At 48.6% G+C, this 26,582-nt stretch overlaps 1 protein-coding gene across 1 annotated transcript in view; it reads right to left on the bottom strand.

Annotated features, from left to right (window-relative positions):
• FBLN7 (fibulin 7) overlaps positions 1-26,582 on the bottom strand; it is an 81,783-nt gene that overhangs the window by 27,578 nt on the left and 27,623 nt on the right. Inside the window, exon 3 of the mRNA XM_026449776.1 lies at positions 247-406. Coding sequence (XP_026305561.1) covers positions 247-406 — 160 coding nt within the window. The remainder of the gene's footprint in view (positions 1-246; positions 407-26,582) is intronic.

Below are 26,582 nucleotides of genomic sequence, written 5' to 3' on the forward strand. Positions count from 1 at the left end.
GAATGGCGTGAACCCGGGAGGCAGAGCTTGCAGTGAGCAGAGATCACGCCGCTGCACTCCAGCCTGGGGGACAGAGCAAGACTCCGTCTCAGATAAAAACAAAGGGGGGCCACAGATGGAAGATGGAAGATAGAAAGTGAGGTGGGAAGGTTGAGGCGTGGCGCAGGGGCCTCCGGCTGGGAGCATCTCTGGCCGAGTGCTTGAGTGCTGCCCTGCCACCCCAGCAGTGCTGATGTGGACACCCACCTGGAGGGGCATCTGGGACCACCCTGCTCACAGAGTTCTGCAGCGCGGCCAGCCGGCTCTTCATGTGGCGGATGCCCTCGGCGAAGCGTGTCTCCTGGCCTTTCAGCAGCTGCTGCAGCTGGCGGATGGCCGAGAGGAGCTGCTGTTTGCTGAGACAGTTCTGCGGAGAGAAGACATCGCCACCACCACCCCTTGAGACTGACTCAGTTTCACATGCTCGTCTGAGCTTCCGAAATCACCAAAGCCACAGGGTCCAAACCGTGTTTGAGGCTCACTAAACACAACGTGAAAGTGACCTGCCGCTGCACAGCCCCAAGCACATGTATGGTAGCCCCAGTTCACCCCTTGACAAAAACAAAATGCAGGCAGGACAGATGACTCTAAATGACCGGGTGGATGAACAGTTATTTGAACCCAAAGAGCCTTATAATCACTACGCTGCCACTCTGACAGACTCTCTCTAATTCTTCACTCTAAGTTAATGCTCTGAAACCCCTGGGCCCTGGCAAACATTTTCTTTCTGTCACTCTTAGACATTTCTAACAGCAAAGGCCAATAATACGTGTAAAACAGGCAAAACAGGAATGCCCAGGGGTTCCTATTCTTTAAAGACATGTAACAGGGAAAATAAGAAAAACAACTGGCTAAAGTTAAAGAGACGTTCAATAAAAGTCAATGTTGAGTTCTGATGATTTTTTTAAGTCACAGAAAGGCAGAAAATGGAGGATCATGCTTACCATGATAAAGGCTACCTAACTTAAAGCAGCACCCAGTATCACACGTTTTGTTTGCTTGTTTAGTTCTGGAGGCTAAAAGTCCAAGATCAATGCATCGGCAGTGTTAGTTTCTAGTGAGGTCTTCTTCTGGATGGCAGATGGCCACTCTGCCGAGGTGCCAGCATTCTACTTAATGCTAAAATTCTCAAGGTTTCCTGGCTGGGTGCAGTGGCTCATGCCTGTAATCCCAGCACTTTGGGTGGTCAAGGTGGGTGGATTGCTTGAGGCCAGAAGTTCGAGACCTGCCTGTGCAATATAGTGAGACCTCATCTTTACAAAAAATTTAAAAATTCAGCCACGTGCGGTGGTTCACGCCTGTAATCCTAGCACTTTGGGAGGCTGAGCCGAGCGGATCATGTGAGGTCAGAAGTTTGAAACCAGCCTGGCCAACATGGTGAAACCCAGAGTCAAGTAAAAATATTTTTAAAATTAGCCGGGCATGGTGGCAGGTGTCTGTAATCCCAGGTACTTGGGAGGCTGAGGCAGGAGAATCGCTTGAACCTGGGAGGCAGAGGTTGCAGTGAGCCGAGATTGCACCATTACACTCTAGCCTGGGCAACAGAGCAAAAAAGACTCTGTCTCAAAATAATACATAAAATAAAATAAAATAATTAAAAACAAAAAAACTAGCCAAGCCTGGTGGTATAGGCCCGCAGTGCCAGCTACTTGGAAGGCTGAGGTAGGAGGATTGCCTGAGCCTGGGAGGGAGGTTGCAGTGAGCTGTAATCACATCACTGCACTCCAGCCTGGATAACAGTGAGACCCTATCTCGAAAACAACAACAACAAAACCAAACTAAATATTTCCAATCTCAATTGCCTTTAAGAACCAGGACAGGCTGGGTGCAGTGGCTCACACCTGTAATCCTGGCACTTTGGGATCACTTACATCCAGGAGTTCAAGACCACCCTGGGCAACAGACTGAGAGCCTGTTTCTATAAAAAATAAAAAATTAATTGGGCATAGTGGTGCATGCCTGTAGGCGGGAAGATCACTTGAGCCTGGGAGGCTGAGGCTGCAGTGAGTCATGATTGCACCACTGTACTCAGCTTTGGTGACAGAGTGAGACCCTGCCTCAAAAAAAAATTAATTGCCGCCGGGCGCGGTGGCTCATGCCTGTAATCCCAGCACTTTGGGAGGCTGAGGCAGGCGGATCAGGAGGTCAGGAGATCGAGACCATCCTGGTTAACACGGTGAAACCCCGTCTCTACTAAAAATACAAAAAAACTAGCCGGGCGAGGTGGCGGGTGCCTGTAGTCCCAGCTACTCGGGAGGCTGAGGCAGGAGAATGGCGTAAACCCGGGAGGCGGAGCTTGCAGTGAGCTGAGATCCGGCCACTGCACTCCAGCCCAGGCGACAGAGCAAGACTCCGTCTCAAAAACAAAACAAAACAAAACAAAACAAAAAAATTAATTGCCTAATTAAGAAAAAGAGCCAGGACATGAAAAGTAGTAAAGCAGGGGTGAATCAAGTGGGGAGAGATGGGACCTCGGCCTTATGGAGCAAGGAGGTCTCTACTAAGGCCATTCACATTCACTGGGGGCTGGGTGTTACAACAGCACAGCCTGGACTCTGCTGCCTGCACTCTACTGCCTACACAGGAGACAGGAGACACATCAAGACAATGATGATGGTTATCTTTAGGGATAGGCTTATGGATTATGTTTTAATTTAATTTGTTTTGTTTGTTTGTTTTTGAGATGGAGTCTTGCTCTGTCACCTGGGCTGGAGTGCAGTGGCACAATCTCAACTCACTGCAACCTCCACCTCTGGGGTTCAAGCGATTCTCATGCCTCAGCTTCCCTAGTAGCTGAGATTACAGGTGGCCACCGCCAAGCCCCGCTAATTTTTGTATTTTTAGTGGAGATGAGGTTTTGCCATGTTGTCCAGGCTGGTCTCAAACTCCTGACCTCAGGTGATCTGCCTGCCTCAGCCTCCCAAAGTGCTGGGATTACAGGCGTAAGCCATCACGCCCAGCCTTAATTTTATTTTTTATACTTAATTTTTTTTTCTACTGAGTATCGGTTTTATAATTTAAAAAAAAACAAAAACTGTCTAAATGACAGTGGGGCAGTAAAGTGGCAGGGAGGCGTGTGGCCCCCACAGTCGAGGTGGCTTCCAGCCTCACCAGCAAAGCACCACAACCACCACCACCACCACCACCATCTCGATGGGAACGGAGCCACTGCCGCTCTCCCAGGGAGACTGCCAGGCCTCTGCACCGTGGAGATTTCACCAAACAGATGACTCACTGGCCAGGCTGAATGGATGCTTTTCACAAAGTTGAATCCCCAGTTGCCCCTGGAACTCGTTAATCCCGGGGGATCCTGGGAGCCAGGACCTGAGGAGGCACAGCCCCAAGCTTCCGAGCAATTGCTCGGAAGAGAAGTTTGGTTTGTTTTCCTTCCTCTCCCCCATTGTGGTCCCTCCCACGGAGGTCCTGGGGCACTCGGGAGCGACCTCCTGCAATCCCGTACCTGCCCAGCACCGTGCAGCCCTCCCACCCAAACCTGATTTCTCACACCCACGTCCCCTTCCTTAAAAAAAAAAAAAAAGCCCCCCTTGGGCTCTGCTTTTATAGATGACTTCATGGCTTACACATCAATTACATTTGTGTACAGTCTACAAAGAGCTTCTTCACTGTAGCAAAGAATGGTTCAGCTACTGGCTGGCAGAAACCCTGCGGAGAAATGGGGCTTGTCTCCATTTCATAGAGAAAGATATGGAGGCTGAAAGGCAAACACCTTACCCCAAATCATGGGGCTTAGTAGAAGTAGAACCAGGCCGGGAACTCTGACTCCCACCTAGCCCCGCCAGCCACCCCAGTGGACTGCCTGCTTTGTTCTCACAGGCTCCTGTGTGGTGAATGATCTTATTGACGAATTTGCACTAGGGATGGATAGGACTGAGCCCAAATGCCCTACAGTAGATTTCTAACTCCTGGGCAAAGTTCGGGTTGGGCGCCTGGGCAATGGGGGCAGGAAGCATGAAGGGAAGGTGGAGGAGATACCCTTGCCCACATCCAGCCGGGATGAGCTGACCAGGCCCTGACAGCTGAAAGAGGGCTCTCGGAGCCGCAGCTGCCCCGGAGTACATGGAGGGCTCAGTTTTGAAGCCGGGAGAAATCTGTGCCAAAGGCTGTGCTGGGAAAGGCAAGCATACTGCCAGGAACCTGGGGTGATGGCCTGGGGCTCCAGGAAGTAAAGGAAGCAGGGGAGTGTGTGTGGAGGGACAGGGGCTTGTTTTCTACTGGGCCGCTGGGCAGCCAAGTATTTCTAACCCCAGTGCTGCTGGCTCCAGGCACAACTGCCCTCTGCTTCCAGTGACACTTCCTGCTCCGTGGGCAACAGGCGCCAGCTGCTTTCTCCCCAGTGCTCACTGGAGGTGAGATGTGCCCAGCTTGCCAGCTGCCACTGAAAAACCTTAAACATCTTCAAGACCAAGCAAACCAAGGCCGCATCTCCATCCCAGGCGGGGAGGGAGACCGAAAGGCTGCAGGCTGACTTGCCGAGGGAAGGTCAGGAGGTTCTGGCCCATCCCAGCCTCCAACCTCCCTGGAGTGAGGCTAATGAAACAGAGTGTGGTACAAGGAAGCTCCTTGCTGCTCTCAGCAAGCCAGCATGCTGGGGTTGGGGTCAGGGACCCCGAGAAGCAGAGAGTATCTGTGCCTTTGACATGAGGTTTGAGGGTGTGAGCTGCAGCTGCTCCTAACAGGAAAGGTCCTGGATGCCATGCTCATCTGTCACCTGATTTGGCACAGGCGCAGGCATCACCGAGCTCCTTTGCAAAGCCAGATGATGAAGCTGGAATCCTTACATACCAAGACAAGCATCCATGAGACCCGCCTATGGGGACAAATGAGGTCACGTGAGGGGCCTGAAACCCCAGTGCCTCATTTTTCCAAGCTGAGAAAGCTTTATCATTTTGCTTGATCATAAAAAGAAAGCATAATATCTGCAAAACAATTCAAAATGCAGAAAAATGCATTCAAACAAAGAACAAGTCCCACAACCAGAGACAACCGCTGTTAACTTTTCGTTAGGTTTCAAGTCTCGGGTTAGACACAGGCGCTCCCTTGCACAGGCGTCATCACGCAGCCCCACAGGATGCAGGTTCTGTCAGCTCTTTCCCCTCAGCACTGGCTGTGGCATCATTTTCACGTTGACGAGCAGAGCAACCCGTCTGTCTCTGCATCTCAATTCTATTTCTGTTCCTCAATGCTCTCTTTTCAGTCTGGGCAGGGGCCTCCTTGTCCACAGCCACAGTTGTCTGCCATTCCCCTCCCAAACCCACCACCCTCCCCTGCTCTGAGCCACGCATGGAAGCAGGCCATTTCCTTCCATGCACATGTGGCCTTTGCCAAGGACAGGCCAAGGGTGCTGTGAGGGGCTGTGGGACAGACAGGAAGCCGGCCGGACGCTCAGGGGCTGTCCACCTGCTGTTCAGTGAAGGCCTGGATTTTGGGCGGGGCTTTCCCAACTCAGGATTCCAGGTCCCAACTGTGAAAAGCAGCCCCAGGCTCTGCACAGCCCTCCAGAACTAACCTCTCGCTCACCAAGATGGGATTGGGTGAAGGTCAGATCCAGACAGGCTGGCAAGGGGAGGTCCCTGCACCCCAGGAAGGACAGAGCATGTTCCAGAGGCCGTCCCCTTGAAGCTGAGGGAGCTGCCATGTCTGGGTCCTCACTTTCCCAGGCCTCTTCCAGGGCTCTTGAAGGGCCCCTGTTTTAAATCTTTTTCTTAGAGCGATCCCCTCAAATGGTGTAAATTTTCATCCCTTCAAAACCGGTCATGGCCCAGCTTATGCCACCGACAATAAATAATGAGAAATAGTTTCCATTTCTTTGAATTAATAACTTCTTTGAAATGGAACCAAGAGGAGACATTCAGTGAAACTCTTCCATCTTTAAAAAGGAGAAAAATATCAAGGTTTACCGTTTCTGTTACGAAACTCTTTAAAGGGGTGAGTACTTCATCTAACTTGAGACCAATGGCAATGTTTGCAGAGAACCAGTTAGAGAAGGAACAACAGATGTCACCCCATCCAGGTTTTTCCAAGCTGGAGTAGAGGCGGCATGGATGGGTCTGGAAGACGCAGGACAGTGCGGAGAGCTGGGCGAGGGCAGGAGCTGGTTTTAAGGCTCTTGGGAGCAAGAAGGCCCATGGAACGCTCCATCCACCCCTGCCCTTCTGTGGGAATTCTTGTCCATCTCCCTTCCAGCCCCTTCTCTCACAACCTTTACTCTGGCAGGTCCATGGAAGATTCCCGAGATCCCGAGACTTCCTTCCTCTGACAACCAACCAGCACTTCCAGGACTGCTGGGCCTCCAGAGACATTTCATACCCCCAGACCCCACCTCCTGGTCTAGGGGGGGACACAGCCAAAAATGGGTGTGTGTCCCCCGGCTTACCCAGTCCCCTGCCGGCAGGCCTGACCCCTCCCATCCCACCCAGACCCCCACGCTGTTTGGGTTCACCCGGAACCTGCTCTGAAGGCACCAGAGGGCACGGAGAAGCTTCAGGGGTGTGTATGGGAACATGGGGACTGGTCCTTGGGGCTTCTGTTCTCCTGTAACCTGGCTCTATGTTCTTCCTCACAGTGGCAGTCTTGGTACTGTGACACCTTTTGAGAGCCTCTTTGGTGACAATAGAGCTCCGAGACCTCCGATGGCCACGGATGACCCCTAGACTTGGAGGGGCGGTCTCCCATGCTGGTTTCTCCCAAGCCACAGCTATGCGTCATGTCAGCATTTTGCTAATGGGAACACAGATGTTTTGATGCCTTAGGTCTCTGAAAGGACCAAGCAACTTGCCAAATGTGTGCCTGCTGGCCAAGGCTCGGAGCCTTCCGCGTCTGAGTCATGTCGAATTCGTGAATGTGCTTTCTCCAGAACTTATTTTTATTTTTCAACCGAGCCAGAGGCGGGTTATAAATCCTCGACTACTCTTCATGCCAGAGACCTCTGCTCAGCACCCACATATACGAGGAAAGAAAGTGGGTGCTTCTGGGGGAAGTGAGAGAATTTCACTTGGGGAGTTGCCCGAGGCCTTTGGATTAGTCAGAACTCTTTACAGAAACAGAAGCAATAAGAAAGAGATATATATTATATATACACATACACACATACATATACATATGTAATATTGTAATATATAACATACTTATTAATATATGGAGAGAGAAAGATTTTAAGGGATTGTCACACAGTTGTGGGGGCTGGCAAGTCCAATTTTAAGGAATTTTAAGGAACCGTCACAGAGTTGTAGGGGCTGGCAAGTCCAACCTCCGCAGGGCAGGAGCAGGCTGGAGACCCAGGGCCAGTTGCAGGTGATGCTACAGCTCAAGGTCAAAGGCAGAAGGCAGTGTGGAGGCAGAACTCCCTCCTGGGGGGACCTCAGTCTTTTGCATGAGGGCCACCCACATTAGGAGGCGAATCTGCTTTTCTCAAAGGCTGCTGATTTAAATGCTAGTCGTATCTAAACAATCACTTCCCAGCAACATCTGGACTGGTGTTTGAGCAAATATCTGAAAACCATGTCTTAACTAAATTGACACATAAAATTAACTACCCCAGCCCTCCAGCTGGAGCCTCCCTTTGGGGCTCTGTACCCCAGATTGCTCAGGGTACTTTGAGTTTGAACCCTGCTGGCTGCCTGTAATTCTACATTTACACTCCATGCCCCATTCCAGTCTGGTTTTTAAAACAGCCACGGGAGCGATGACAACAACAGCGGGTGCCAAGAGCCAGCACTGTGACCACACTTCACACAGGAACCCGTGACAGCCCAGGACGTGGCACCATTACAACACCCACTTGACAGGGGCGGAAGCCACGTAAGTCTCTGAGCCACGGTGGCCTATCTAGGATTTAAAACCCAGCATGCCTTCTCCAGCCTCTGTTGTGACAAGATGGCTGGACTCACCTTAGAGAGGGGTGCACAGAGAACCTTCGTGAGTCCTGCCTCGTTCATCCTCTCACTTCACAGCACCCCCTTGAAAGCCTTGGTGCCCACCTTTGGTCACCCTCCCAGTCACCGCTCCCCTGGCCCCTTGGCATTGTTGAGGACAGAAAACAAATTGTAGACAACTTGGAATCCTTGACACTGAGAATTGGATCTGAGTGTACACTAGATGCTCATTTGAATGAAGAAACAAGTGAGTGAGTGAATGAGGAGTGAAGGAATGGCGTAAGTATGAGCCAAAGACAATCTCTTGCTCATCTCACCACCCAAACCCACTTTCCCCATTTCACCTGCTTGCTACCCAGCTAACCTTTGTCCAGATGCCGCCTGCACCTGTGGACTGGGTTGTGCCTTTCACAGCCTCGGTATTATCTTCAGCAAGTCTCTGAGGCCCCCAGTGCCCAAGTCAAGCGAGGAGCTTGGGGTCCACACACATGGCGTCCAGAAGCTGCAATCCCCTCCTAGGTATGCAAGCCTGGTACATGAGCCTTCTCCTCATATCTCACAACCTGAGAGCCTCCTACCAGCAAAAATGGCAGCACATTTTGTCTATTTCCTTTTGGGATTTAACACAATATGAATATAGAAGGGAGCTAAAGTTTAGTAGATAAAAAGGAATCAAAGAAGGCAGCAATGAAAAACTAATACATTCTGTCAGCTGCGTGGTGAAGAGTTTCCCTTTATTCTCAGGGGCGAGGAGACTAGTTGTGGGGTGTAGGCAGGGGCGTGATGCAGTCCGGCCTCTGACCTCTGTCTTTGGAAAATACAGATTTTACGAAAGCAAGTGAGGATGCAGGGAGGGGAGGTGGGACAGGACTGCCGTGGTACAGGAGAGGATAATTACTGTTGCACCATTGCCAGCCCAATCAGAAACCCTTGGGATTTTCCCCTAGAGAGAGTAGGAAAATCGGAAAAGACACCCTACTTTTTATTTAGCCTTCACCACCATCCAGGTTAGTTACTTCAAGAATAAAGACTCCAAGGCCCAGGACCCTGACAGTGTGCCCAGGCACACCACCGTCATTTGATCCTTCCCTTCCCGTTTGCCCACGCTGCCAGCGGGATCCAGGCCTCCTCACCGCGAACCTCCCCAAGCTATATCCACCTCGGGGCCTTAGCACTGGCTGGGTCCTCTGCCCAGGGAATCTGCCCCCAGGTCCTCTAGAGTTGAGTCCCCTAGAGGTGAATCCTCTAGAATTGTCTTTCCATTTCAACTTAGAAGTCCTCTCCTTAGAGAGCCCCTGCCTGATTGCTTAACCTGAAGTAGCCTTGTGGCCACCCTCCAATGCAGCACCCTGCTTAGGCAATCGTTGGCCCTCTGATACTTTTCTAATTTGTCTGGTTTTTCTCTTCCTGCTTGGTGAGCTAAGTGGCAGTGGGGACTGTGCCAGCTGCATCTTCCTCTCTCCTGTCACGTATTGAGCATTAGTTATGGACCTGGTCTTTGAATATGATTCATTTTCTTCAACTATGACCCCATGAGATGGGAATGTCTATTATCTCCACCGTTCAGAGGAAGAAACTGATTCACAAGGGGCAGGAACTTGCCCCACATCAGTCAACCAGGAAGGATCTGAGCCAAGACCGAGCCAGGCCTGGGAATCTTCACCAACTGCTACGCTGCCTCAGGCCCTGCTGTCTCCCAGAACAGCATCTTTCCTGTGCTAGCCTCTCAGGACGTAGTTGTGGGATGAGCACATTATCTTACTAGTTAGATTCTTTTGGTCATGCAATCAGAGAAAAGGCCTAAGTTGCAGGAGCACTGAAGTGATACTGACCCATTCAGGTGATAATAACATGTTTGTATGTTTTTACACTGCAGTCTGATTCTTCTCTGGACGCATTTTTTTTTTTCTTCTAGTACTGCAGAGACCCCTCTCTTGGAGCTCAGTGGTCCTCTCTCTGTGTTCAAATCAGCCCAGGATTCATCTGATGTTCTCAGCTCCCCGAGGGCAGGTAAGGTTTTCTGGGCAATGCAACCAGTTGCTGGTCTTGCTCTCTGACCCCAGCCCCTCCTTCAGAGATGGGATAAGCATGGGGAAGGGATGCTTCAGGGCTCACAGCACCCTCCCCTTCCATCTAAGGTCCAGAGGCAGCTGATCTCCAGCAGAGGGGGAAATGTCTCAGACAGTGGCCAACCAGATGGCAAAAGCAGGGCCAAGGGTGGCTGGGGACTTTCCAGTTCCCTCCCAGTCACCGCCAACATCCCCCATGCCTCTGGTCTTTGATGCGAAAAACTGTCATGTCTCAATCTTAGTACTTAGGAACCCAGCCCCATGCTGAGTTCCTTAGGTCTCACCTCCCATCGAGGCTGCCTCCTTTGAGAGATTCTGGTGCCCAGCGAGGAACACGTTTTCCTACGTACAGGAGGGGAGATGGTTACTTCCTTGAGATACACATTTTACTTACTTGAGTTACAAATTGTACTTGAGACTTGTACAAATGGATGGGTTTGGGTCCAGTCAAATTATGGGTGCTTATTTTTTCTTTAACGAAAATGTGTGTCATGTCCTTATTTTAGGTTTCAGGCAGTTACTGAAGAGCATGGGAAGTCCTGGCAGGGAGTTTGAAAGGATAAAGAAAGTTCAACCCACCCCGGGAGTCTCCCCTGGAGCCCCAGGGCTGCACAAACCTTTTCCCCTATGGATCAGGGGAGAGTGGCCAGCGCAGTTCGGCCTTTGTCAACAGCTGTGCCCAAACAACGGACACTACTCCTGGCACAGCTGGCTGAGAGGCAGGTCTGAGCCAGCATATGGAGGGAGGGCTGGTACCCAAAAGGAAGGCAAGCAGCTTCAAAGGCATCTGGCTTGACCTACCCGGAATCAAGTCTAGCGCTAAATAGGATTCTCCAGGGTGAGCAGACCTGGGAGGACATCTGTTCCTGATTGAAAGACTCCAGGCTAGCCCAAGAAACCACTGAACTGGCTGGCCATGGTTGCTTTCCCAGTGGGCCATGGTGTGGACCGGGCCCTTTACACTCACTGCCCAATGTCCCCAGGGGCAGAAATGACCCCAGGGGAGCAAGGGGGCTTCCATTCTCCTCTGCAGTCAGGGCTGCCCTTGACAGGACATAGATCACATTCTTGAATGTGCCAGGGAGAAGTGGAGGCTGCTAGAGAAAGCAGAAGATGCCAGGGGAACCTCCCCATCACCACCATGCCCTGATTCCACCCATTTGTCTAAACACAGGTGCCTGTGGGAGTAAGTCTCTGGGTCACTGTGATGGAGGATTTGCAAAAATCACCCCAGATCTTCCTCCTTGTGCCAACACCATATGCAGGAAGACTGCTCTCTTCTCTCGATTTTGAAAATTGTACTTGAAATCGAAAAGGAAGTCTGTTTTCCCACCTTTCATATCTGGGCTGCACTTGTCACTTGCTTTGGCCAACAGGATGCAGTGGAAGTCATGCTCCAGTTCCAAGGCTGGATCTCAAGAAGTCTGTGAGCTTCTGCTCAGTCTTGGTGCTCTACGACCACCATCACCACCACCACAACCACCATGAGAAAAGCCCCAGCTAGCCTCCTGGAGGATGAGAGGCCTCATGGAGCAGAGCCTGCATGCACCAGATGAGCTGCCCTAGACCAATCAGCCCCAGCTAGCTTGGCAGCTGACCACAGACAAACGAGCAAGGCCAGTCGAGATGAGCTGAGTCTGGCCCTGACTAGCACAGCAGACCAGCTGAGCTCAACTCAAATTGCTACCCTGGCCTGCCAACTTCAGATCCAGAGCTGCTCTCTTAAAATCAAAGCAGGATCACTGTCTGTTTTGTTCCCAGTGCCTGGGCCATTGTAGGCACCAAATATCAGTTTTATGAAATACCTCATTTTAGACAGAGGTATTTATTTCAGATCAATAGATCTGAATGATTCACAAGCCCCTGCTGTTACAGCTCATCTTCATGTATTAGTATTAAAATCTCTGTTTCAGGGTTACTGAACACTCCTGGTGCTAGGACGAGGGCAGATACTCCTGTCAATCATGGTGTCCTTTCATGCCAAGCTCTAGAGTGACCGATGAGCCATCTCAGCCTGGACTCTAGGCAGTCCCAGGCAATCGATCCGAATTGGCAGCTAAATTGACACTGATGGGGTGACTTCCCAAGCCACCCTAGGCCAGGAAGGAGCAAGCTTTTATTTTCGTTTTTCCACCCTTCAGTTCATTTTTTTTTCTCAGACCGAGAACTAAGTCTTAAGTCCTGTTCCAGCGCGAGGTCTTGGTTTTCTCTGGGAAGTCAGCGGGGAGGAGAGCTGGCGGGCAGTGAGTCGGAGAGAGCGCGGGTCAGCTTTCCTCCTCTCACTTCCTCCTCTGGCCTTGCTCCCAACTGTAGGATTCAGCCACCACTTTCTTGGCCACAGAGGACCCCCCACCTACAACCTGGGATCATGATGCTACTGTTGGCTGCTTCAAAGTTTCCATGTAGAAAAACTGTGATATCTGCTGTAGGCAAGTGATTTGACAAGCCCAGCAATAATGAGTTAAAAATCATTTTCCTAAGGATGAGTTCAAAAAAATAAGGGAGTAAGCCAAAGAAAGAGGAAGACATGTGATCTCAAAAATGTAGACTCCAGCTAAGGATAGCAGAGAGACTGTCTCCCAAAGCCCCTGTGTAGCCGCAGGGCCACGAGCCCAGGGAGGGCAGCAGCAAGGCGGCAGCCGAACGCAGAGAGGCCTGGGGAGTCCGGGCTCCAGGGACAAGAAGCCCTGGCAGAACATTGACTGGGAAAGAGATCCTGGAAACAATTGTGCTTGTGTAGATGGCAGACTGAGGCAAAAGGGAATAAGCTCTAGGAAAATTAAAAAGTTACACAAGAAAGGAAATTAATCATAGGGAACTATTTGGCTCTGTAGTGGATTATGGAACAAAGCACTCATCTGTCATTATAGGAAATCAATTGTGTAGAAATGCAGAGTGGTCCCTAGGGGATTTAGAAGTAGGTGCCTCGAGAGAGAGGCACGGTGGACCAATTTCTTGAAAGATACAAACTACCAAAACTCACCCCAGGGAAGAAAAATCGCTAACCTAAATAGCTCTGTATCTAAGAAATTGAATTCATAGTTAAAACTTTCCAGAAGTCTCCAGGCCCACATGGTTTCACTGGTAAATTCTACCAGACATTGGTGCCAGAATAACTGGCACCAATTCTACACCATGTCTTCCAGAAGACAGAAAATCCGCCTTATTAACAGACTAAAGAAAAACCACAGGACCATAAAAAAAAGCACGTGAAAAAATTCAATGTCCATTCATAATAAGTATTATATCAAACTAGGACAAGAAGGAAACCTTAGCCAGACAAGCGATACCTACAAAAAACCTACAGCCAGAACCATACTTAATGTTGAAAAAACGAATCCTTTCTTCCTAAGTTCTAGAACAAGGCAAGAATGTTCGCTCTCCTGTTAAAAATTGTACTTGAAATTCTAGTCCATGTAAAAAGGCTGAATACATAAATAAATGACACATACATTAAAAAGGAAGAAATAAAACTGCTCCAATAACATAGATGACGTGATTGTCCATGTAAAAAACCCCAGGAAATGTATTTTTTAAAAATTCCCTATAAATAATGATTGAGTTCCACAAGGTCACAAGATACAAGGTCAATGCAGAAAACCCCATTGGATTTCTCCATACTGGGGATATCCACTTGGAAATGAATTTTTTAAAAAACTATTTAAAATAGCTTCAAAAATGAAATAATTAGGTATAAGTCTAACACAGCATGTTTGTGTTGAAAACTAAAAAAATATGTACTGATGAAAGAAATCAAAGAATATCTAAATAAGTAGAAAGATATATTGTGTTCACAGATTGGAAGACTCAATACATTTAAGATGCCATTTCTCCTCTAATTGATCTATAGATTTAATGCAATTCCAATAAAAATTCCAGTAGTAGTTGTTGTTGTTGTTTTGGAGACAGAGTTTCGCTCTTGTTGCCCAGGCTGGAGTGCAATGGCACAATCTCAGCTCATGGCTCACTGCAACCTCTGCCTCCCAGGTTCAAGCAATTCTCCTGCCTCAGCCCCCCAAGTAGCTGGGACTACGGGCATGTGCCACCACGCCTTGTTAATTATGTATTTTTAGTAGAGACGGGGTTTTACCATGTTTGCCAGACTGGTCTTGGACTCCTGACCTCAGGTGGTCTGCCACCTTCCCCTCCCAAAGCGCTGGGATTACAGGCATGAGCCACTGTGCCCGGCGCAGTAGAATTTCTTATAGATATAGACAACTGACTCTGAAATTTTAATGGAAAGGCAAAGAAACTAGAATAGCCAAAGGAATTTTGAAAAGGGATAATAAAGTTGGAGGACTCACTTTACTCAATTTTAACACTTCCTGTAAAGCTACAGTAATCAAGATAAGTCTGTTATTGGCAGAAATTGCCCCATACATGTATGATGAACTGATTTTTGACAAAGTTGCTAAGGCGAGTTTGCGAATTAGGAGTCTTTCAACAACAAATGGTGTTGGAACAATTGGATATCCACACAAAAAAGTGGCCCTCAACATGAATCTCACGCCTTATTTTTAAAAAGTAACTCAACATGGATTGTAATAAAAATGCAAAACTGTAAAAATTTTAGAAGCAAATTTTCATGACCTGAGGTTAGGCCAAGAGTGCTTAGACTTGACACCCAAAACACAATCCATTAAAATAAAAAATTGATAAACTAAACTTCATTAAAATTTAAAATTTTGCTCTGCAAAAGGCACTGTTTAGACAAGCTACAAACTGAGAGAAAATATTTATAACTCACATATCCAAAAAAGCCTTGTATTTAGAATACATAAAGAGTGCTCAAAATTTATTTAAAACAATCAAGGTTCGCCTGTAATCCCAAATACTCCGGAGGCTGAGGCAGGAGGGTCACTTGAGCTATGTTGCTGGCCTGGGCAACATAGCAAGACCTCGTCTCAAAAAATAAAAAGAAAGAAAAAGAAACAAACAATCCATTTTTTAAATGGGCAGAAGGCTTGAACAGATGTTTTGCCCAATAGACTATTTGGCAAATAAGCACATGAAGAGATGTTCAACATCATTAGTCATTAGGGCAATGGAAATTAAAACCACAATGAGATACTGTTACATAGTTACTAGAATGACTTGGAGAAAAACAAATCAATCTGAGAACTCTAAGTGCTGACAAGGATGCAGTGTAGTGAGGTCTTTCATAAATGTAAAGTGGTAAAACTAATACGGAATGTAGTTGGGCAGTTTCTTACAAAGTTAAACACATATTTACCATATGACCCAGCAATCCCCCTCCCAGGTATTTACCCATAAGAAATGAAAATACATTCACATGAAAAGCATATGTGAATGCTTATACCAGCTGTATTCACAATTGCCCAAACCTGGAATGACAGCACGGGTGGCTGTTGTTGAGTGGGTGAACTGATAAACAAACAAGAGTACACCCACACCATGGAGCCCCACTCAGCAATAAAAAGGAGCCTGGCCAGGCGCAGTGGCTCATGCCTGTAATCCCAGCACTTGGGGAGGCCAAGGCAGGTGGATCACCTGAGGTCAGGAGTTTGAGAACAGCCTGACCAACACGGTGAAACCCTGTCTCTAGTAAAAAATACAAAAATTAGCCGGGCGTAGTGGCGAGCACCTGTAATCTCAGCTACTTGGGAGGCTAAGGCAGGGGAATCACTTGAACCCAGTAGGGTGGTAGTGAGCCAAGATCACGCCACTGCACTCCAGCCTGGGTGACAGAGCCAGACTCCGTCTCAGAAAAACAAAACTAAAACAAAAAACAAAAAAATGAAAAACGAAAACAAAAAGAAAAACTAAAACTAAAAGGAGCCTATGGCTTGGGTGATTCTTAGGTGCATTATACGAAGTTAACCCTTTTCTCATTTAGGAAAAAAAAAAGTGCCCCTGACTGCCAGTGCTCATTTAATTTTACAGAAACATGCTCTTTGAGGCTGAAGCAAATCTGAATGGTTTTCAATGTGAAAATTAAATATAAAAACTGTTCTTGTAGTTATTTCTAAGTAGGACTAACATCAGCATTGTCTGAATCATCAGAATCATCTATTTTGGAAAAATAGGATGCATCAATTGAATCTTTGGCCAACAACTGTTCCAAAGCAATGTTAATATCACGCGTAGGAGTGCTATGTTTTCTAGGATTTGACATTTTCAGTGATCAAGCATTACTACATTTTGTAAATGGAAATACCACTACTAAGAACAGAATTCTATAAATAGAATGATGTCTGTTTTTCCCAAAGTTGATATACCAGAGCAATGTGAAAATAAGAAAAGCGAGATATTTTGTGACAAAGTTATCTCGGGGTAAATGCTGCAGCCACGAGCGCTGCCCAACGCATATTCTCAGGGCAAATGAGATTAAAGAAACTAAACTCAAAAGGCCATATATTCTTTTCCATTTATATGACATTGTGGAGGCCGGGTGCGGTGACTCACACCTATAATCCCAGCATTTTACAAGGCTGAGATGGGAGGATTGCTTGAGCCCAGGAGTTCGAGACCAGCCTAGGCAAGATGGCAAAACCCTGTCTCTAAAACAAAATAAAATAAAAAATTGTATGACATGATGGAGAAGACAAACTTGTAATGATAAAGAATAGATAAGGGCTGCCAGGGCTGGGGTGGGTAGAGGGTGCGACTTCAAAGAGCAGCATGATGTAGTTTTGGGGGCAGTAGAACTGTTCTGTATCCTGATTGTGGTGGTGGTTGCCATACACAGAATATAGTTCCATGGTTAAAATCAGGAAATTATACATGAACAACATTTATTTTTACTTAATTATAAAAAGCAATGTATCAAATGGGAGGAGGCAACTAAAAGAATGAACCCCTCATGGTGGAATTTGGAGACCTGTGACATCTGATCACAGGGAGAGGATCGGGAGGGAAGCTTGCTGAAACACCATAGCAGTTCCCCAAACAGATGAGGAGGTGGCTGGCAGCCTGCACCCCTTGCCCGCCCAGAGCTACTGTGGGCTGAGGGTGAGGTGAGATGATGGTTAGATATTTGTTCTGGTCTCCCCAACAAGGTGTTTCTCTTCCAGTGGGAAGGCCACAGGGTGGGCACAGTATCCAGAAAAGGGCTCCCATTCTCTGCGCACCCCATACTTCTCCACCTCCCTTCCTTCCCCATGACCACCTGCTCTTCATCAGCCAGTGACAAAGCCCTGCAAAGTGACTTGGGACCGATATGCTGACAAGAGGGACACAGTGGATAGCCACAGAGGAGAGCGGGAGAGAGATGAGACTCCATCCCCACAGGAGCGCTGCTCTGGACCCTGCAGCACACGGCCTCCCCCACCCTGTAACACACACACAGTCACACAGACATAATCACGGGCACCAATACACAAAGACATGTGCATACCCAATCACACACACAGTACAGATAGGCACACGCACATACACTTACCATCACACATACAGTCACTCACACAGACACATGCACACACAACCACAGGTACCAATGCAAAAAGGTGTGTACACACAACTACACAGAGGCACACCCATCCACTGACACACACACACACACACACACACGCTCATATTATCCTTGAGCTGTCTCCTAATACACAAAGCAAGCACATTTGCCAGCAAACAGGAACCCCAAACAGGGTTGTGGCCTGCCTCCATGAGGAGCACCGCAGCCTCCTTCTAGAGCTCCTTGGAGTTGCTGTGTCAATGGGCCTCGGTCGAGGAAGCCTGTCCTCAGTGCCTCCCACCTGACCCCTCCCATCTCCTCCACGGCAAGATATGATCCTGTGGGCACAGTTCATTCTCCAAACTTGCAGAGTCTCCACCAGCCAACGACTCTTACTGGTGGGTTCAGGAGTCTCAGGGCTCACGCTACTTTTAGGCCAGGTGTTTCCCCGCCCCTGGAGCCCTATAGCGGGAATACAGACAATAAACTTGAAACCTACCAAAAGATATCATTACAAATGATGATGGATACTATGCCAGAGCCCTTTAGGGGGCCCAGACAGAAAATCCAGGGGCAGAGAGAGGACTTGTTTAGAGTAGAGAGAAGTCTGGAAGGTCTCTGCAGAGGATTGCTTATTTGAGCAGAGACCAAATAATGGAAGGACTCAGGTAATGCTTGTTCCAGCATGCACCAGGCCCTGGGGCCTCCTTTGTAATTCACCCTTTAAGCTTGCCCGGACAGGGGTGAGGGTGGAGAAGGGGAGACCCCTGGCCACATAGGACTGTGGGTGAAAGAGAGTCTCACTAGAATTTTTAAATGAACATCTGTGGGCAATCTCTTTTTTTCCCTTTCCCCTCACAAAGCACCTAAGACGGGTGTTTTGCAGCTAAAGACAGTAAGGTTTAGAGGATAAGAAACCTGAGAAAGCCTGGATGTAGCAGGACAGGGACTGGACCCAGAAACTCCAGGTACAGAGTCCGAGTGAGCTCACTTTGCCTCTGCAGCAGCTGCAAACATGTGACAAGTGCTTCGGTCTCACCTGGTTTCTGGGTAACCTCGGGAGACAGGTGTTTGCCTCATTCCCCAAGCAGCAAAGGTCACACAATGGCAGGGCCTGGTTCTCAAGCATCTCATCACACATCCTGTCCACGCTGCCTCCTGGAGCCTAGGCTGGGGAGCCGGCTTAGGGATGTAACCACCTGCGTTTCCGGCGTTGGGCTCAAGGTCTGAGGTGGGATTTTATTTTGTTCTGTAACCTGCAAACTTGGTAGGAGACCCCATTGCTCTGTTGGGTGGGTCTAGCGTGGCCCCAGACCGGGTCTCTGCTGCCCGGTCACTGAGTATCTCCCTGTGATGCCGCCTCACCACCTTCGGCACTAACATCACCATGTCTCCTCTGAGCCAAATTCTGCTGCCTGGAATCCCTTCCTGCACCCCAGGGGCTTCTAGGTGGCCATGGGCATGCCCGCCTGGCCTGGGAAGTCAGTCTCCGGCCAGGGAGTATGGACAAGTGTCTGCAGGCAAGGAAGAAATCTTGGAGTCCCACAAGAGAGACTGGGTTTATTCCGCTCATTTCTGGTTCTGTGACCTTGAATACGTCCCATCCTCCCTGGGCCTCAGTTTCATTTATCTGCAAAATGGGGGTAACAGTCCCCACCTCACAGGGTTGCTCCGGGAATGAAGTGCCTGGAAGATACCCAGCAGGGGGCCTGAGACGCACCAGGCACTCGGGAAGTGTGCGCAGGCTCTCCGCTACCCACTGCTGTTGGCATTGTGCGGGTAGGGGATTGGCAGTCCATGCCAGGCCCCTCACCCTGGCTTGCCAGGGCTACTCTGCTGGATGCGCGTTCTGGACTCGGCAATTCAAGTTCTCGCCTTAATTTTAAAAATCAGTTGCTAATGGTTAATATAAAAGCGAATCTGGTCAAGTATTAAATAAATAAATCCGGTGGGATTCGAACAAATGCCAATGGCAAGAAGAGAAAAATTAAACAGCGAGCCGCCTGTATATGTGTTTAAGAAAATGTAGTCTCACATCCAAGGCCTCGCCGGCTCAGGAAGGGGCTGCTTCAGAAACCTCCCGGGCCACCTCTGCCTCGGAAATGCCACAAACTGCTAAGAAGCTCCTGTGAGTGTTCTAATATTTCGGTTGGAAATTTAAATGTCGGAATTTGGAGGGCGGGGACATTTTCTAAGCTAATTGGGTGATCCAGAGCTCTCATGGAAACCAAGGAAAGACCAATGTCTCACAAATCCCTGAGAAATCTTCCTCCTCCCGGCGGTTCTCACGCGGAGCCCTCTCACCCAATGGACCGACGCTTTCGCACCCTAGCCCGGGTCCTCCCAGGCGCCCTGCCCACGATGCATCTGAGATGACAGATGGGGGACCCTGCACCTCTCTCTGAAAACTGAACCCCAGCCCAGGCATCGCTCCAAGCTCTCAACCCAGGCATCCGAGTGGAAAGTGGCAAGCCCAGGTCCCCCAGCCTTAGTGCTGCCTCCCCTGCGCGCGGGACAGGGGAGGGAGGCGGGGGGGACACTGACCTGGGAAGCCCGCGGCTCGGGGCAAGCGAGGATCAGGAGCAGAAGGAAGAGCGCGCGCGGAGAGCTGGGCACCATCTTGCCAATCGGAATCTTGCTGCTTGGGAGGGGGAAATAACTTTGTCTGCCTCCCCTGCCGAGTTCGTCCCAGCGATGCGGCAGCCGCCCCTGCAGGGTGCGGGGCGCCGCGCGGCCCCGGGGCGGCTGGGGCAGGGAAGGAGGCAGGAGACCCCCGAGCGCAATGCGTCCCGCGGGGATCGGCGCCGCCCGGCCTTTGCTCAGGTCCAGGTGCGCCGTGCACCGGACCCTGGAGCAGCGCGCCACGAGCGTCCGCAGCTGCCCGCACGAGACAGTCCGGGCGAGGCGGGGAGGCGCCAGCCCCTTGGCTAAGGCCGAGGGAGGAGGGGCTGCCCGGCCAGGAATGCGCCTGGGAGCGCGCCCAACCCGCGCGGCTCCCCGAGGAGGCCGGGCGCGACGCCGAGGACGAGCGCGGGCATCCTGAGAGCCTGGCAGGGATGGGCGGCCCGTGCCCCGCACATGTGAGGGTGACTGGAAGCCCACCCTGGGCAGGTTCACTCCTGACTGTCCCATTTCCCAACCAAGTAGACTGAGGCGCAGTCACCAAGGACAAGTGGCCGAACAGAAACCCAAACCCAGGTCTGTTCTACTTCAGAGCCCACGCGACACCCTCCTCCCGACAGTCCTAGAAGGGGACCAGGAGATGGGCTTCATAAGCTTGACACGGGGTGGACTGAGTTCTCCATCCAAATAAACTAGTGTCCCTTTAAATAATGCAACGGAGGTGTGAGGACAGGCACGCACAGTGAGTAGACAGACAGTGATACAGTGAATGGATCTACAGCCCTTCTGATTCACTGTCCTCCTTGCTCAAGGGAAGGAGAAACTCAGTTTAAATCGGAGGTCAGGTTCTAGAACATTGCATGCCTTGCTAAAGTCGAATCAGGAAGTGCCAGGCCGGTATGAGCAGTCTGAAGTCCCCTGCCATCAGGGCTGTGGTACAACCAGATGCTTCAGACCTGAGCTCCCAGAAGGCATGATTGACATTCTTTCTGGAAGGTTTTCTGAAGGCAGTTGCTGCAGATATCCTGGGACACACAAGTCTGGTCAAGCCCCAGACCCCTTTTTCCTCTTCCACATTTCACTTCGTTGAGCCCACTCAGAGCTCAAGGAACGGAGAGCCCGGAAGACTGCGACGGCAGAGCAGGAGCTGTTCCCAGTGGCGGCCAGAAAGGAAAGTTGGAATCCTGGCTTAGTCCCTTCAAACTGCTATAGCAAAATACCATCAACTGAGTGGCTTCTAAACAATAGAAGGTATTTCTCACAGTTCTGGAGGCTGGGAGGTCCAAGATCAAGGTGCCAATAGATTAAGTGTTTGGGGAGGGGCGGAGTTCTGGTTCCCGTGTCCTCACAGGGGCAAGGCAGCTCTCTGGGGCCCCTTTTCTGAGGGCACTAATCCTATTTGTGAGCACTCTGCACTCATGACCTAGTCACCTCCCAAATGTCCCACCTCCTAATACCATCATCTTGGGAATGAGGTTTCCAACATATAAATTTAGGGGAGACACTAACATTCAGAACCTAGCCAGTGCCTCAAAAAGCAGGGGATATGGTTCAGGCTGGCCTCCTGGTCACTGGTTACGCAGGAAATCCTACAGTACTGCTCCCCCAACTTCCCCATGCAAAGGACATGGAACGCGACCCATCTAACCTTTTTTTTTCCCCTTGAGACAGAGTCTTGCTCTGTTGCCCAGGCTGGAGTACAGTGGCCTGATCTCAGCTCACTGCAGCCCCTTGCCTCCCTGGTTCAAGTGATTCTCCTGCCTCAGCCTCCCAAGTAGCTGGGGCTACAGGCATGCACCACCATGCCTGGCTAATTTTTGTATTTTTAGTAGAGACAGGTTTTCACCATGTTGGCCAGGCTTGTCTTGAACTCCTGACCTCAAATGACCCACCCGCCTCAGCCTCCCAAAGTACTGGGATTATAGGTGTGAGCCACTGCAGCCGGTAAGGGATCCACATAATCTTATTTTGCATTCCTGGTTGAACATCCTGAAGAGAGACATGGTCATACCCCTGCTTCTCCCTGTCCAGGTGGAGAGGATGGGACAGCATGACCTGATCCAGGGCAGCCTGTTGAGATTGTGGTTTTCTGCCTCGATCTCTCATGTGTTGGCTGTCTATACCAAAGCCAGTGCCCTGCTCCCACTCTGTCTCTCTGTTTTCTGCCCTATACTTGAAAAGTTTCCTCCTGGTCAGTGTGGCTGCATTTATTAATATTTTGTGTCCTGTCCCACCTTGTGTTTACACGACCTTCTCTGGAAGGCCAGCTCTTCTGGCTCTCAGCCTTGTTCTGGCTGTGCGCTGCGAACCAGACATTGGGCAGATGCAAGCAAGCCTTCTTTTCTCTTCTCCTGCCCTCTCTATGGAGTCATAAAGCTGGAAGAGATTCTTGATTTCACAGATGAAGAAGCTGAATTGGGGCATGGTTTACTGACTTGCCCAAGGAATGCAAACTCTGGTCTCAAGATCCCCCCTCCTAGAGCGGTGCTGTTTCTAGGACACACTACCTTTGACTTTATCCCACCTTTCATTTTAGGGCTACTATGTTACTTATATTAAATATATGATCACAGGATTTCAGGAATTTTATTTACAGAAATAGGGGGGTTTTCTGTTTGTTTTTTCATGTTTTTTGTTTTCTTGGGCTTTTGCTTTTGTTTTTATTTTTCAAATATTTCTAAGTTTCAACAGGATTTTTTTTTTCCTATGTAATACTTTCTGCTTGTTAACCTTGCCCTATGGCTGCCTTCCCTCTAGTGTTCTGGCATCTGGTCTGAATGAACCTTCTAAGTTCTGACTGCCCCAGCAGCTCTGTCCTGTCCTCAGCTGCCCTGGATCTGCAGTAATCACGGCAGAGCCTATCAAGTCCAGAACCTACCAAGGCTGTCTGCAAGCAGATAACCCATGAAATTCAGCTGGGTGCTCTACCTTTAAGCCCCCAACCCTCACTTAATACAATGGGCTTATCAGTCTTTTTTTTTTTTTTTTTTTTTTTTTTTGAGACAGAGTCTCACTCTGTTGCCCAGGCTGGAGTGCAGTGGTGCGATCTCGGCTCACTGTAACCTCTGCTGCCTCACAGGGGCAAGCAATTCTCCTGCCTCAGCCTCCCGAGTAGCTGGGATTACAGGCACCTGCCACCACGCCCAGATGATTTCTGTATTTTTAGTAGAGACAGGGTTTCACCATCTTGGTCAGGCTGGTCTTGAACTCCTGATCTCATGATACACCCACCTCGGCCTCACAAAGTGCTGGGATTACAGGCATGAGCCACCATGCCCGGCCCTTATCAGCTATTTAATTCCTCTATTTCCCCTCTATTTAGTTTTCAAGAGAATATTCTTGAGTGTTGGGGGATTGGTTTGGTGGGGGTCAACACGTCTAAAGAAAGTATTTTAAAAGTCTTTTGGTAAGCTCAGTTGCCATCCCCTGGGATCCATGCTCTGATACATTCATGTTCTCTGTGCAACATGGGCATGCAACACAAAATGGGAAGGTTTGTTGTAGAAATCTGTGTTTAAGACCCCAGCAGAGGCCAGGTGAGGTGGTTCATGCCTATAATCACAGCACTTTGGGAGGCCGAGGCAGGTGGATCACTTGAGGTCAGGAGTTCGAGACCAGCCTGGCCAAGATGGTGAAACGCTGTCTCTACTAAAAGTACAAAATTAGTCGGCTGTGGTAGCAGGCACCTGTAATCCCAGTTACCTGGCAGGCTGAGGCAAGAGAATCACTTGAACATAGGAGGCGGAGGTTGCAGTGAGCTAAGATTGTGCCACTGCACTATGGCCTGGGCAACAGAATGAGACTCCGTCTCAAAAAAAAAAAAAAAAAAACCAGCAGAAGCAAGATTCAGTCTGAAATCATCCTTCCAGAGCTGTCCTGGGGGCTCCTCTGGGTCCCCCATGGTGCACCATACCATGTTGCACACCATTTTGGGTTCATGGACTTATTGATTCGGCTATGGCTGAGTCTTACTGTCAGCTCATTTGCAGCTGCTTCTCTCCCTTTTCATCCTTTACCCCACATTTCTCTGTGGTTCTAAATATCATCAACCCCCACGAAGCACCTACAGAGGTCCCAGGAACAAAGCCCAGCATGTTAGCCTGACAGGATAATAGGGTAGAAACAGTGTAGGGAGAATGGTCTAGCAGGGGTGCAGTGACTTCATCCAATTCATTCATTACAAAAATATCTATCAAGTGCCAACTCTGGGCATGGCCCTGTGCCAGGCACTACATTACCACATTATATCTAGAGCTTTAGTCAGCAGAACTGTGCAGTCCTGTGCTGAACGCTGAAGAGACTGTCTACTTATGTATGATATCAGGACTGCTAGTAGAAACCGTTCCCCCCAGAAAACCATTTCCAATTTTACAAGATGAAAACCTGTGGAAAAGCAGATTTCATTGTGCTGTGATTAAAGACCAAACACCAGTTAACATCTGCCAAAAGAAGCAAAACACTGAACATCCATGTATGCCATTCCAATGCCTTTGGAAGCAGCAGAGTGGTGGATGCAGTCAGGCACACACAGCCTTTGAAATCAGACATGCCTGGGCCAAATCTTACCCCCTTCTTGCTGCCAGTTTGAACTTGCAACTCTCTTAATCTTTACAGGCCTCAGTTTCTTGATTTATATATGAGTATACAAGTATTTATCAAAGAGATTATGAGATTTCAAAATAATAAAGTGCCTAACACAAGGCTGAGCATAAAGTAAGTGCTCAGTTAAAGGGACATTGCTTATACTGATGGTCCTTCATACAGGGACAACATAAGAAGGAAACAAACACGTCTTGAGCACCTACTGTAAACCGGTCACAAATGCTCTCATTTGTTCTCATGACAACCCAGTGAAATGGGTCCCATTTTTAATCCCATTTGTTCTTTTCTCTTTCCTAAGTGTCTCGGCTGGGTTGAGAAATAAAGGGAAAGAGCACAAGAGAGATAAATTTAAAGGTGGGTGTCCGGGGGAGACATCACATGTCGGCAGGATCCATGATGTTCCCCGAGCCGTAAAACCAGCAAGTTTTTATTAGCAATTTTCAAAAGGGGAGGGAGTGCACGAATAGGGTGTGGGTCACAGAGATCACATACTGTACAAGGTAATAAAATATCACAAGGCAAAGGAGGCAGGGTGAGATCACAGAACCACCAGATGAGGCGAAATTAAAATTGCTAATGAAGTTTCGGGGACGCATTGTCATTAATAACATCTTATCTGGAGACAGGGTTTGAGAGCAGATAACCTGTCTGACCAAAATTTATTAGGCGGGAATTTCCTCGTCCTAATTAGCCTCGGAGCGCTACAGGAGACCGGGGCTTATTTCATCCCTTCGGCTTTGACCATAAAAGATGGCATGCCTTAAAAGGGCTGTTCATAGACCCACCCTCAGGGTGCATTCTCTTTCTCAGGGATGTTCCTTGCTGAGAAAAAGAATTCAGTGATATTTCTCCCATTTGCTTTTGAAAGAGGAGAAATATGGCTCTGTTCCATCTGGCTCACCAGCAGCCAGTTCAAAGTTACTTCTCGTTCCCTGAACATTGCTGTTATCCTGTTCTTTTTTTAAGATGCCCAGATTTTCACAATTGCTTCAAAGAGAATAAAATACCTAGAATCCAACTTACAAAGGATGTAAAGGACCTCTTCAAGGAGAACTACAAACCACTGCTCAGTGAAATCAAAGAGGACACAAACAAATGGAAGAACATACCATGCTCATGGATAGGAAGAATCAATATTGTGAAAATGGCCACACTGCCCAAGGTAATCTATAGATTCAATGCCATCCCCATTAAGCTCCCAATGACTTTCTTCACAGAATTGGAAAAAACTGCTTTAAAGTTCATATGGAACCAAAAAAGACCCTGCATTGCCAAGACAATCCTAAGTCAAAAGATCAAAGCTGGAGGCATCATGCTACCTGACTTCAAACTGTACTACAAGGCTACAATAACCAAAACAGCATGGTACTGGTACCAAAACAGAGATATAGACCAATGAAACAGAACAGAGCCCTCAGAAATAATACAACACATCTACAGTCATCTGATCTTTGACAAACCTGACAAAAACAAGAAATGGGGAAAGGATTCCCTATTTAATAAATGATGCTGGGAAAATTGGCTAGCCATAAGTAGAAAGCTGAAACTGGATCCTTTCCTTACTCCTTATACGAAAATTAATTCAAGATGGATTAGAGACTTAAATGTTAGACCTAACACTGTAAAAACCCTAGAATAAAACCTAGGTAATACCATTCAGGACATAGGCATGGGCAAGGACTTCATGTCTAAAACACCAAAAGCAATGGCAACAAAAGCCATAATTGACAAATAGGATCTAATTAAACTAAAGAGCTTCTGCACAGCAAAAGAAACTACCATCAGAGTGAACAGGCAACCTACAGAATGGGAGAAAATTTTGGCAATCTACTCATCTGACAAAGGGCTAATATCCAGAACCTACAAAGAATGCAAACAAATTTACGAGAAAAAAACAAACAACCCCATCAAAAAGTGGGCAAAGGATATGAACAGGCATTTCTCAAA

The sequence above is a fragment of the Piliocolobus tephrosceles genome, chromosome 15 (genome assembly GCF_002776525.5).
Source record: "Piliocolobus tephrosceles isolate RC106 chromosome 15, ASM277652v3, whole genome shotgun sequence".
NCBI lineage: Eukaryota > Metazoa > Chordata > Mammalia > Primates > Cercopithecidae > Piliocolobus > Piliocolobus tephrosceles.